Genomic DNA, 13,451 nt, shown 5'->3' on the forward strand with positions numbered 1-13,451 from the left:
AGGCGTGCTGTTAGACACAGCGGGTAAAAGCTATGGGCTCCTGCTGGAGGGTGACCAGTTCCTAGCGATGCTACTCACCGGTCCCCGATGCAAGCAGACCCGGGCTTCTCCGCATCAGTTTCAGTGCTGCCAGGTTTAGATACGAGCAGGGGACGCCTCGGCGTCGTGTAGATTCCGCAGCAGCAGAAGTTGAGTTGAGGACGTCCCAAACGCAGTGAACCCGCACAGTTTGTTACCACATCAGGGCAACGGAGCGGCTGTGTGTATTTCAGCCAAATGTACACTACTCACTTCAGACCTGGGAATGCCAAGTGTACGAATCGTGTGAGAGTGACATGGACTCGTAATACAACACAACCTGATGGCGATTACAGAGCAAGACTCCTGGGTAGGCTGGTCAGTCTGCTGGATGGCCCAGAGACACTTCCGAAGGCTTACGTGCAGGAGATGGTGAAGATGCCGAGAATAGTTGTTCCCACTATTGCAAGGGTCGAAGTACCAGTACAGGCCTTCTCGTTCGATCAGAGGTAGAAAGGGTTTCACCAAGCGACAGCAGTGCAGAGGAGCAGTCCTTCAGCGGGTCACCAGCGATTCCTCGGTTCAGCCTCGTGGTTGCAGGATACTTGGCTCCTGTATTCCTTCGTTCGTGAGAACTCAGGAGATCGACATGGTAGTGGTGTTTCCAGCCCCCTCTTATCCACGGTTCCCTTTGCGCCAAAACGGAGGGGACCCAATGGGAGATCTGCTCACAAAACACTCACAAAACACTCACACCATACGTGGACCTATCACGGACCACGGAGGTCCCAGGCATTCACACCACCCTAGACTCTCTGGCACCCAGGATGTGTATTGGGACCAGACATCCCAGCCCACATCCTGGAGGCACACACAAGGCCTGTAGAAGCCTGCGAAAGCATCTGTGTTTCCTGGGAAAGTACATGCCCAAATAAGGAAGGCCCCGGGTCGGCTCGACCTGGGGAAGGTGAAGGGGGCAAGACGGTCAGCGGACAGGACAACTAGCCTTGTGGTCTGGCCATTTTGGGAGCCAGGCCACCATTTTGGGCTAAGCGCGAGAAATGTGCTTAAACGCCAAAAGGAGCTCAAAAACACAAAGAAACAATCGCTGCCACCAGTCCCGTCCGTGATTCACTTGCACCGTTCGTTAACAATCCCAAGAGAGTATCTAGGGCCTGTAGCGGACTAGAGACCCAAGAGAGCAGTAACTTAGCTTACAGTGCCCTCTTGTGTCACGTTGCGCGAAAGCTGCAACATGATAAAAGAACTATGGAAAACAACGTTTCCCGGTACTGACTGTCTTAAGGGCATGTCAGTTTCACCGTAAGAATGGAGCGAAAGCCCAGAGGAGTGCGGCAGAAGGCTGCACTTCTCTGGCAAAGTCTAGATCCTGGTGAAAACCACAGCAAAAAGTTTAGGGGTTGCCAAATGGAAGGAAAATTACCCACAATTAAGAAATCTTTCCTAACACTTGGCACTCTTATTGCGCTTCTCTTCAGATTACAACAGTGCTTTCTTACTAGCACCCTTTTGTTGACTTCCACTATTACTAGTAACGATTTCCTCCAAACTGACATCCCATGGGCTTGTTCAAGCTTTGACTTTCAATCTCTTTCAGTCGCTTTTGACTCTTTGCAATGCTTGTTCCTGATATATCCAAACTGACTTCTTAAGTCCGGAGAATTGCACCATATTCGCCTTTTCCATCTAGTTTTATTAGGTCTGTATTCAAAAGTACCTTATATGTGATTTTCAATACAGCTGCACATCCCAGGCCCCCTTTGATATAAGGCTGACTCAACGATACTTCATACAGTAGTTTAAGAGTACTTGCGAGGGACCAACTTCCTTGAATGTCGGTCCTGGCTGGTCTGCGTGTCAGCTCCTCAAGCCTCCCCTGCCAAGACCAACACAGCTTGCCAGGCCCGCATCTCCATACGTGGCTCTGCTGCGCCCCTTCTGCTGTCTCCCCTCTGGAGCATCTCTCCTTCGGGCTTGAACATCGCCAGCAGACTTATGTCGTGCTTCACTTCCCATAGTCCTTCATACTAATTCCTTTCCTGAAATGTCTAAGAGTGATACCTTGTGCTCCATAATTAAGGCAGGTTCTGCCAGTAAAATAGACACCCATTGGACAAAGATTGAAACATATTGACAGTCTTCATGCCTAAAGGTGGTGACATGCGGTTTGCCACCTCTAAGACTCCTAGCACTCATACTCTACCACCTGTTTATAATTTAAAATCCATCACTGAGAAGGATTTGATGTTGATTGTTAATGATATGAAACCTACGATGCGCCGTGGGGATGTTTGTCCAGCTAGTTTTGGAAAAGATTTCCTTCCAGTTCTCCTCTTATCACGGAAATGGTTAATTCTTCCTTTGACTCTGCAATTGTGCCCACTACACTCAATCTTTTGGATTACCCACATTTTTCAAAAGGACTGTCTTGATCCTAGTATTCCTGGGAACTATCGTCCAATTACTAATGTAATGTTCCTATTAAAAATATTGGACAGGATCGCCTATTTACAGCTTCAGGATCATATTGAAACCCATCGTCTTCCAGGAACTTTCCAATCCGGATTCCGTGCCGAGACCGCCATGATTGCTCTCACGGCTAACCTTGCAATGATTGTCGATACCGGACATGTTGCCCTACTCATGTTGCTTGACCTCTCGGAAGCTTTTGACCTTGTTGGTCATGGTCTACTGCTCGGGAGGTTGGAGGGGGTGGTGTATTGTTCTGATTCAGCCTTTGCCTGGCTGGGCACATTTTTGGGACCAAGGACAGCAAGAGTTTCCCTGGAGGGCTTTCAGCCTGACTTTGAAATACTGTCATGCAGAGTTCCACAGTGGGCCTGTCTCTCCCCCAGGCTATTTAATGTATATGCTCGTCTTTTGTTTGATCTCTTGGATGACGTAGGTGTCAGTTATACTAACTATGCTGACGATTCACAGGTGGTCTTTCATCTTTCAGGCAATTACAATAAGGACTGAGCAGAGATTGGCCGTATCTATGAGTTTATTCAGAGGTGGATGAATACCAACTCACTTGTATTGAATAAAGGAAAGACTGAGTTGATGTTAGTTGTTTCCACCCAACAGCTATCTATCCTGCCCTAGCTACTCCCAGTTTGAAATAGAAGACTGTTATTCAAACCTGCTCCTCAGTGAAGACTCTTGGAGTTTATTTAGATTCTAATCTAACTAAAATTGCATGTGCATACACAACCAAGCTCATCGGACAGTTAAAACCCTATCTATCTGCAAAACGTTTTTCCTCATTGGCTACTGTCCTTATTAACTCTAGGATAGATTATTGCAATAGCTTTCTCTCTGGCATCTCAAAAACTAACCTTAAGATACTGCACACCTCTCAGAATAATGCAGATAGAACTGTCTGTGGCCTCAAGCGCTCCAATCATGTGACGCAAGGCGGTCCTTACATTGGCTTCCGGTACAACAGCGTATTTCCTATCAAATATTTACTATGACATATACATGTCTGGCTAGTATAGCTCCTTCAAGATTGTCTAAACCTCTAAATACTCGCTCTCTTTTATCCACTAAGCTTAATAAACTATTCCTACCTAAATGCAAACTGAAGAATTTTGGATGTACCACCTTCGACTTTTATGCTCCATCTATTTGGAATTCTCTGCCCCTTCATCTTCGCAATATTCCTTTTTTATCACAGGTTTAAAAAGCTGTTAAAACTTTTCTTTTAAATTCTAACGACTAGACCCTTACTGTGTCACCTTGATCTGTTTTATGGTTCACTGTCTTTCTTCTTACAGGACTACATGCGCACTGAGGCCTTTGGGCGAGTTGCGCTATATACGCAATCCTAATAATAATAATAATAATGATAATAATAATAATAATTCGTGGGATATATTCTGCCAGTGGTCACGCTTCCGACTCTTCAACCTGCCTTCTCTCTTCTTCCACGTTCCTGCCTTCTTCCACTTTGCTTTCTCAGCTGCAGGTGATTTTAAAAGTCCTGCATAGATTATCAGTTTTGCAACAACTAGACTGCACAATGTTTTTAGTCACATTTCATCCACATGACTCCTTTCCCCTCTTCCTCGTCACAGTACTTTAGGCTTTCTGGGACTTTGAGTCCAAGGAAGTTTTAATCGATTTTACATCAAATGGTTTAGCATTTGTAACAATATTACAATCACTATAAGCTTCATATGTTTCACGGGGGTTTTGTTTAAGCAAAGTATTTCTCCAGAGTTTAGAATCAAATCGTTTTGAATAATGGCAACAAGCCATTAAAAAACCTTGAATCAATGGACCTTCTTCACAATAAAGAGAAGTATTTTGTTCCTCCTCTGGATTCACCAAACTCCTTTTACAGCCTTCTCCTTCTATGTGATCCACCCTCAGAATACCACCCCCATGGTTGGATCAAGTAGTGACTGCCTTCCCGTGACCACGTGGGACGAGACCTTAGGCTGGGAATCAGTGATGTCTTTGCAGGATTCTTCACAGTACACATGCACCGGCTGACGTCCCTTGTTGGTGTGGATCTCCAGAGACCTGCCTGAAAACGGTCTTGATAGAAACAAGTACGTAAGGCGCTTGTATCACAGGCTTGGGACTACAGCAGAAGTTGTGTTGGAAATGGGCTGGAACTGCTGGGTGTGATTAGGATGACTCTTGCCAGGGGTAGCTTGGGGTGTATGTCAGGATTCATCACACAGATGGAAAAAAAGATAAGGGTTCACGAAGCATGGTAGAGGGATGCTGCTCATGGTAATATAGGGGGCAGTATGGGAGACATGGTGGTGGAGGGAGAAGTTGTTCTGTGGGAAAGGAATTCCATTGGGGGTAGCCCAACCGGAAAACACAGAGAAGATGTTGGTTGACTTGTGCTGTGTTTTGAATTTTACAAACCTCTTGACGAGCAACCAATGCAACAGTCTTGGGGCCGTGCTGATATGGTGAATTTTAGGGCGCATAGCTGTATTCTGACCCTGCACAAGAATGCCAAGATAAAAGAACTGCGTTTAGTTTGGCATCCTGATATGGGAGAAAGCAGTGAACCATAAGTGCAGAATCCTTTCCAGAAAATGAGACCAAAATAATGTAGTTCTGACATTGGTTTCCGGTATTCTGGAAGTACTGGAATCTGTTTTAACCACTTGCGCCACTCCCCCTCCCCTCCCCCCTCTCAGCAAAGATACAGGAATTGAACCAGTCAGCCACTGGAGTTTCATCTAAAAAAAACAGCTTGGATACGATTCTGAGATTATACAATGGGCTAAGATTGAAATGTATGTAGTTTTGTTTTCAGAATTTCAAACGTTCTTTTTTTGTGTCGCCATTTTCTTTTGTGACTAAACATATAAAGTTGGACCAAAGAAAACCTAAGAAACTAAGTGGCCTTCTGCCACAACTGAATGTTCGATTACCTTGGCTTAGGAAATCAACAAATGAGGATTATAGTACTCCATTTTGTACTGAGAATGTGCTGCTTGACTGAATGCCTTTGCTTCATTTCTCTCCTATTAGTGCAGTCATCTCCTTAATGCCTGTATCGCGTTTTCTTCACTGTGACCTTGCTTTGTATTTTAAGCAAGTGACTTATTTTTCAATTTCACATACTGTAACCAAAGACCTTTGTTTAGTGCCAACTGAGTTTGAACTCCGCGGTGTATATTTAACATGTTACAGCATCGTTTGCATGCTAATTTTCATTGCATGGCATAGTGTCAGCATGTTTGTATGCCTTGTTAGTTTGACGCATTTGAACGTTTGCTTTCAGCTGCGGTTTTCTCTTTTCTTTTAGATGAGGTCGGTGTCTGTGGATCTGAACATAGACCCTTCGCTCCAGATTGATATTCCTGATGCAGTCAGTGAACGAGACAAGGTGAAATTCACAGTTCATACCAAGGTGAGGCGATTACCTATGCTGGTGCTTGCTGATGCAAATGAGTGGGAAGAAGCTTGAGGCTCCCATCCTGTGAAGAAATGTCCTTGTGGCCTGGCACATGGATAATTGGTGCTCATCAACTATATATAGTGCTTTGGGGACATTTGTGTTTTGTTATCACTGTTTAGGCAAAATATCATATTTTAGTGATTAGTACTTCTAGCCCCCTGTTTAAATTGGGACTAGGGGCACAGCATCAGGATTTTCTTATTGGTTGCAGCCTCTCATGCAGATAGTTAAACCTTTCCTTGTTCCTGTTTTGTGACATCACTTCCAGTGATCAGCGTCTTTGGACAGCTGGGATAACTAATATGGCGTTAATCCCTCACTCCATTGGCTGGAACGGGGTAGGGCGGGGGTCGGGGGGTGTTAAGGCTATTAACACCCTGGGTTACCAAAGCGGTGACCTTGTGTGCTAAAAAAAGTGTTTTCCTTCGTACATCGGGATGCGCGCGCGTACTGTTGTACGAAGGAAAATCCTTTTCCAAGATGGCCAACAGGGAAAGATAGGGCAGGGCTCCATACAGAGCTCCTCTTCCCTTTCCATGGTTGCCTGCAGGAACAAGGGAAAGGAGCTGATGCGGCGGCGGTTGCCACTGCCGAAATAAGGAAAGTAGGGGGCTGAAAAAAAAGGGACAGAGTATGGGGGGAAGATGGCGGCGGGAGAGCTGGCCTTCGGGCGGCATGGAGCGCGGCCTTGTACCGGTGGTTAAAGCCTGCGTTTCTAGCTATCGGATTGGCTTGCTCCCCCCACCAGGGTGTTAGAATGGCATGCTTCCCTGTAGGTAGCAGAGCAGCGATGTGATATCGTGGGACAAGGGAGAGGGGATAAGGTGATTGACCTCTTAAGTGACCTATGGTACGGCAGTATTTTATTATTATTTTAATTATTATAGAGCACTGCATGCCCATAGGCCTCAGGGACGCACAATGAAAATAGAATGTGAACAGGACGAACAATTAAAAGGTCAGTGCAAGGGCGCATGATAGACTAGCGAGAGGAAGACTTCAGCCTTTGATAGTTTGTTCAGATTGGACATGTTTCTGGGAAGGGGAGAAGGCGGCTGAAAGTGAAGGTGTTTTTCTAATCGGTCCCACAATAATATCCCTGGACTAGGGCTTTTCAATTTACCAACCTGAGGTCGAGCAGCCAGCAGAGGGGGTTCTGGCAGAAGTCCTCACACGATGTCCCGCTGCCAAATCGGGGTTTCCTCTGCAGACCAATGTAGTCTCCCTGGCCAAGAAGGGCTGGCTCAAACCCCGCTCAGCCCAGCCGGTCAGTCGACACCTGGACGCCAAGTACAGGCAGATGGAGGGGGATACACTCTTGCTCTCGGGCCATCCTCAGCCACACTCCTTGGTGATCGCTGCAGCATCACTATACTCCAAGCCTCAGTCGTCCTCAGCCGCCTCCTCTGCGAGGCATGGAGAAGATCTTGGAGGCGTATGGCAAGAAACTCTATTCCAACGCGTCCTTACATCTTCGTCAGGCCAACGCAGATGCCTTGCTGGCTGCCGCCAACCAAAGATTATGGCGGGAAATTGCAGACTTCCTCCCGGAACTCCCCACCCACAGCCAATCACGCTTTAAGGCGGGGCTAGCCGAGGCCAAGCTGGTGGCGCATGATCTCATGGAATCCACCGTGGCCCATATTGACACCTCTGGCCGTGCCATCTGTATCGCCATGGACATGAGGACAGCCTGGCTCTGGGCAACAAAATTCAACCCGGACGTCCAGGAATGCATATTAGATCTACCGTTCGAGTGGGGGGGCCTTTTCCACTCCTCCATGAAGAGCTGGACAAAAAGAAAAACAGCTCACAAACGGCCAAGTCTTCATCCATCCTAACAAAGACCACACCCAAATCGTACACCCAATCTCAGCAGCGCTCCGATAGGGGTCGTATGTACGGAGAGTTCCGAGGCTTCTAGAAGCGTAGATCCAGGCAGCCGGACTGCTCGCTATCTCAGAGCCAGCGCAAGCAAAAAAAGGGGGGGGGAGTAAGGGCTTTTTCTAGTCCCCCTCCTTCGCGACAGCCTTCGAGGTAAAGAAGGCATGACACGCCCCTTCGGGTCCACGTGTCTCTGGTGGCGGGCAGGCTTGCTCTCCATGCACATTTCTGGCACCAGAATTTTGCGAACTCCTGGATCCTCTCCGTAGTATCCACGGGGTACCGTCTCCCTTTCCCAGCCTCTTCTCCCCCCACCCCTCCACTCCCACAGGTTGGGACAGCAACTCTTTTGGCAGAGATCCGGTCGCTCATAGAGAGCCAGGCAGTGGAGGAAGTCCCAGCCTTCCAGCGATGCTTTGGCTTTTACTCCAGAATTTTCACCATTCAGAAGAAGTACCAGGCAGGCCTGAGAGTTGTGCTGGACCATACCACCCTCAACCTCTCCTTACCCCTGCAAAAATTCAAGATGGTTACGCCAGCTTTTATAGCTGAGACATTGGACAAGGGAGACTGAATGTGCTCCCTGTACCTGAAGGACGCGTACCTGCACGTCCCGATTTGACAGCCCCAATGCTCTTTCCTTCGGTTCAGCATCATGGGCTACCATTTTCAGTACACAGTCCTTCCGTTTGGCCTTAACTCGCCTCCAGGGTCTTCACCAGGCTCATGAATGCGGTGGCAGCCCTCCTCAGAGCGCGGGGCCTCCACATCTACCCATACCTCGACGACTGGCTCGTCAGGGCTACATCTCCAGAAGCAGTTCATCACTCTTCCTATGCCCTTATGAACACTCTGCACAATCTGGGCTTTTCTCTCAATCTCAAGAAGTCGCAGCTGCAACCCACGCAGACTGACATTTTTGCGCCTCATCTGGGACGCGTGCTCCCAGAAGGTATTTCCTTCAGAGGACAAAATCTCGGCTATCCAGAGGGCCACCACTCACTCCCTCAACAGAGAAGTGACTTTGGCATGGTGGTACCAACATCTCCTGGGTCTAATGGCAGCGGTCCTATTAGCCGTCCCGCACACGAGACTAAGGATGAGCGGGATTCAGCTGCACTTTGCGGCCTCATGGAACCAGGAGCGGGGCTCTCAATCCGAGATGGTCAACGTTCCTCCATCTCTCCACCCGGACGTAACTTGGTGGTCCAGAGACGGCAACCTACGGATGGGCAAGCGCTTCCGACCACCCACTCCGCAGGCCACCGTCACCACGGATTCCTCGCTCGAGGGCTGGGGAGCCACCCTGGACGATCTCTGTCCACGGCACCCGGACTGGACAGGAGCAGGAATACCACATCAGTTGGCTAGAGCTGAACACCATCTGGCTGGCGCTCACAGCATTCCTACCACTTCAGTGGCAAGGTTGTCCTCATTCAGACGCAAAACTCGACCAGCATGTGCTACATCAACAAGCAGGGAGGCATCAGATCCCCTCCTCTGTGCTGACTAGCGATCAGCATGTGGGAGTGGGCCCTGGAAAACGACATTTAACTCATGGCAGTCCACCTCCCGGGGGAATCCAATCTGGAAGCAGACCGGCTCAGCTGGCTGGGAGCAGACCATTACGAGTGGCAGCTAAATGACCTTGTTATTCGGGAGATCTTCAACAGGTGGGGTCACCCCCAAGTGTTGCCACCTGGCAAAACAAGAAGTGTCCCCAGTGTGCGTCCTGGCAAGGGCAGGGCCCGGCTCTCTGGGCGACGTATTTCACCTCCATTGGACCGGCATGAAAGCCTACGCCTTTCCGCACACGCCCCTGATTCACAGAATAATTTGAAAAATCAAGGAGTCTCGCCAACTCCTTCTCATTCTAATAGCTCCATGATGGCCGGCCAGGCCATAGTTTTCGGAGCTGCTCAGTCTCTCGGAAGTGCCCCCGATTCACCTCCCGATGGGCCAAGCACATCTTCTGGCACAGCAGGGGGGCAGAGTCATCCACCCTGCGCCAGGGAAAATAGCCCTCAGAGCGTGGTACCTGAGCAGGTAACGCTTCGGCACCTCAGCCTCTCACAGGCCAATCTGGAGATCATACAGGGCACCCGGAGCAGGTGTACCAGGGCCCAGTACAAAAGCAAATGGACCAGATTCTGCCACTGGGCAGACTCCAAGGGAATCGACCCCCTGACATGCACCTTGGACGATGTGCTCTCCTTCTCGGCACGCCTTGCCCACTCAGGCGTGCAGGTGGACACCTGCCGCAGACACCTCGCAGCCATTGGGGCTTACAGGTCCTCTGAGGAAGGCATCTTCTCCTAATCCAATCCTATCGTCAAGAAACATCTGACGGGACCCGCAAGGCTCTACAAGAGACCGCACCCGGTAAGGGACCTTAACATAGTCTTCAGTGCCCTGGTGCACAAACCGTTCGAGCCAATGGCATCCGTGGACATCAGGCTGGTGACCATCAGGACGGCCTTACTAGTCGGCCTCACCTCAGCTCGTAGAGTCAGCGAAATCCAGGTGCTGGTCGCCTCGGAACCATATACTACCTTTCACAAGGACAAAGTCTTCCTACAGACACACCCGGCATTTCTGTGCAAGGTTCCATCTGCTTTCCACTTGAACAAGGAAATAGTCCTTCCTACGTTTTTTACGATCCCAAGGACGAAGCACAGAGAGTGCTGCACTGCCTGGATGTCAGGCGAGCCCTGAAATTCTACTTGGACAGGACCAAGGGCTTTTGCAAATCGGACGCCCTATTTGTCTTTCGATTTGCTCTCCAACCTTGACTCTAACATTGCCTCTGTCCTCATCCTCCTCGATCTCTCTTCTGCCTTCGACATGGTCAACCATACCATCCGGCTCAACCGTCTCTGTGAAAACTTGGGTATCACTGATCAGGCTCTGGCTGACCTCTTTCCTCTCAAATTGACCCTCCCAGGTCCAGCTTGGTTCCTTCCTATCATCGATCTTCCTCTCTACCTGTGGTGTTCCCCAGGGGTCTAACCTCTCGCCCTGGCTTTTCAACCAATACCTGGCAACTCTCGCCCACTGCATTGCCATTTTCTGCTCAAATTTCCAGTGCTATGCTGACGACACTCATTTTCAGGCTGCCCTCTGCCACCTCCTCTCCCTCTCTCATCTTTGATTGCCTAACTGCCATTCAAGATTGGTGTGCCGCCAATGATCTTTGTCTGAGAATGCCAGCAAGACGGAGATCCTGCTCCTCGGCACACCTTCACCATCCTTTCCCCTCACTCTCTGGCCGGCCTCCCTTGGCCCTCCTCCTACCCCCACCTGCGAGGCTAAGAACCTCGGGGTCTTCTTTGACTCCACCCTTTCCTTCTTTGCCCACATCTCTGAGGTCTCTAAAAAGTCAAATTTTCTACTGCACCTCCTCAGAGGTACTCTGCCTTTCTTCTCCTTCCCCCAGAAGCTCATGGTATCCCAAGCTGTGGTTCTCTCTAGGTTGGACTATTGTAACAGCCTCTTTCTAAATCTACCTGTCTCTACTCTCCGCCCTCTGCGACTAATCCAGAACAGGACTGCGAGACTTGTCCTGGACCTCAAGCCCTAGGATCGTATCTCTCAGCTCTGAAATCTCTCCATTGGCTCCCAGTGGATGCAAGGATTAACTTCAAAACCCTCTGCATTGTCCACAAGGCTTTCTGGGGCCTGGGTCCAAAATACCTTCAGCTATCCCTCCGCAAATACCTCCCCTCTCGAGCTCTTCGCTCCTCTACCTCCAACTCCCTCAGGGTCAGTTGTTTTTCGAAGAAACGAGCTGGGGGTAGATCTCTGTCTTCGGCTGGGGCCTCCCTCTGGGACAGCCTCCCTCTGGGACAGCCTCCCTGCCACTCTAAAACATGAGGAGAACCATCTCTGGTTCCGGAAGCACCTCAAGACCTTCCTCTTTTCTTCTGCCTTCGCTCCCCCTCTCCGCTGCTGATCTGTTCTCTCTTGGCACTGTGCACCTGGCCACCCTCTGTTCTCCAGGCCCAGGTACCTGCTCACCCTGCCACCGTCCCGCACTGCCGTCGGGCCACCCCTTGCACTGGGGTCTGTATTTGTCCCCCTACAGCCCCCCTTTTTCTTCCTGCACTTATCAGACCTACCCCGTCTGCTGCCTTAAACCTAGCACTTGCAAATTGCTGGCTGCACTACCACTGTTTGTTGCCTTTATTATTTATTGTTATTTATCTGTTTCTCCTCCACTTGCGCGTTCTCAATGTCACTGGGCCTAGTAAGATCACTGTTTTGTTCTCCCCTGTTCCCTGACTTGACTTGTCTGGCTCTGAAACACTTGTGTAAGAGCGCGATAGAAATAAAATATCAATATCAAGACCAGGCTATCAGGCCTTTAAGGCTTCCATATCCCGCTGGATGGTCTCCGCCATCAAAGTAGCATATGAGGGCCAGCACAAGCCACTCCCGGCCAACATGCATGCCCACGCAGTCAGGGCCAAGGCAACGGCAATCGCATTCCAGCGCCATGTCCCTTGGCAAATCATAGGCAGGGCGGCCACTTGGGCCTCTCCCTCAGCTTTCTGCAAGCATTACTGTTTGGATGCTGGCTCTAGATCTGATGCAGCTTTCGGACAGGCGGTTCTCAGGAACCCATTTGCTTAAGGAGGATCTCCTCTCCACCCTGGGGCTACAATCCGTTGTAATCGTCCATACAGTATGGAGGAAAGGAGGCGGGACATGAGAGTAATTATAAGTTACTCACCGTAGTGACTAATGTACTCTTAGTCGATAGTCCCCTTTCCTCCATACGTCCCACGAACCTCCCCCCTAATAATACTGGTGTCATTAGGCAATGTTAAATCTATTGTCGACGCTTCAATGGGGACTGAGGTGTGGCGCCGGAGGGCGGAGTCAGGGCAGCGCATGCTCCCTGGGCCGCACCCTTGCGTGCCTCTAAATTTAAAGGGGAACAAGGTTTTTTCTGGTGAAAAAGGTTCCGTCTCCCGTCCCTTGGAAGGGATGCCCAAGAGTATGGATGAAAGGGGACTATGGACTAAGAGTACGTTAGTCACTACAGTGAGTAACTTATCATTTTGTGTATGTATGTGTTGCCCAACTCCAGGCCTTGAGGGCCAGAATCCTGACTGATTTTCAGGACATCCCTCATTAACATTCATGAGATAAATGTGCATACAATGATTCTAAATGTATGCAAATTTTTCTCATGAAAATTAATGAGGGATATCCTAAAACCCCGTCAGGATCCCGGTCCTCGATTCCTGCAGTTGGGTAAATATTATAGCATTGATAATGAGTCTGAAAAAAGTGTCTATTATATTTTAAAAAAAATATATATAGAGTTCATCAGCTTGAACCCAAATGTAGCAGGCTGGGTAACCAAAGTCTGATGTTGAAAAGAATCATTGCAAGGGGTTGATTAAAGTGTACTCAATGTCTGTAACTGAGTTGTTTAACAGACTCATGTGGGGGCACAGAGCTGGGAGAGGCCATAGCTAGGACAGAGCTTGGATGGTAAGTCTGGTATGTCCATGGTGGGTGATTGCTTGCTGCACACAGCCGCTGAATGTAGTCTCAGTGGCACCTGCCAGACCCAAAGAGAAGC

The 13,451-nt window shown here is 49.2% G+C and overlaps 1 protein-coding gene across 1 annotated transcript in view; it reads left to right on the plus strand.

The window, feature by feature from the left end:
* Window positions 1-13,451, plus strand: part of SNX5 (sorting nexin 5) — a 361,295-nt gene that overhangs the window by 73,476 nt on the left and 274,368 nt on the right. The window contains exon 2 of the mRNA XM_069607548.1: window positions 5,822-5,926. Within this exon, the coding sequence (XP_069463649.1) occupies window positions 5,822-5,926 (105 nt within the window). The remainder of the gene's footprint in view (window positions 1-5,821; window positions 5,927-13,451) is intronic.

This window comes from Ambystoma mexicanum, chromosome 4q (assembly GCF_040938575.1).
Source record: "Ambystoma mexicanum isolate Mex_15411 chromosome 4q, UKY_AmexF1_1, whole genome shotgun sequence".
NCBI classification, from domain to species: domain Eukaryota; kingdom Metazoa; phylum Chordata; class Amphibia; order Caudata; family Ambystomatidae; genus Ambystoma; species Ambystoma mexicanum.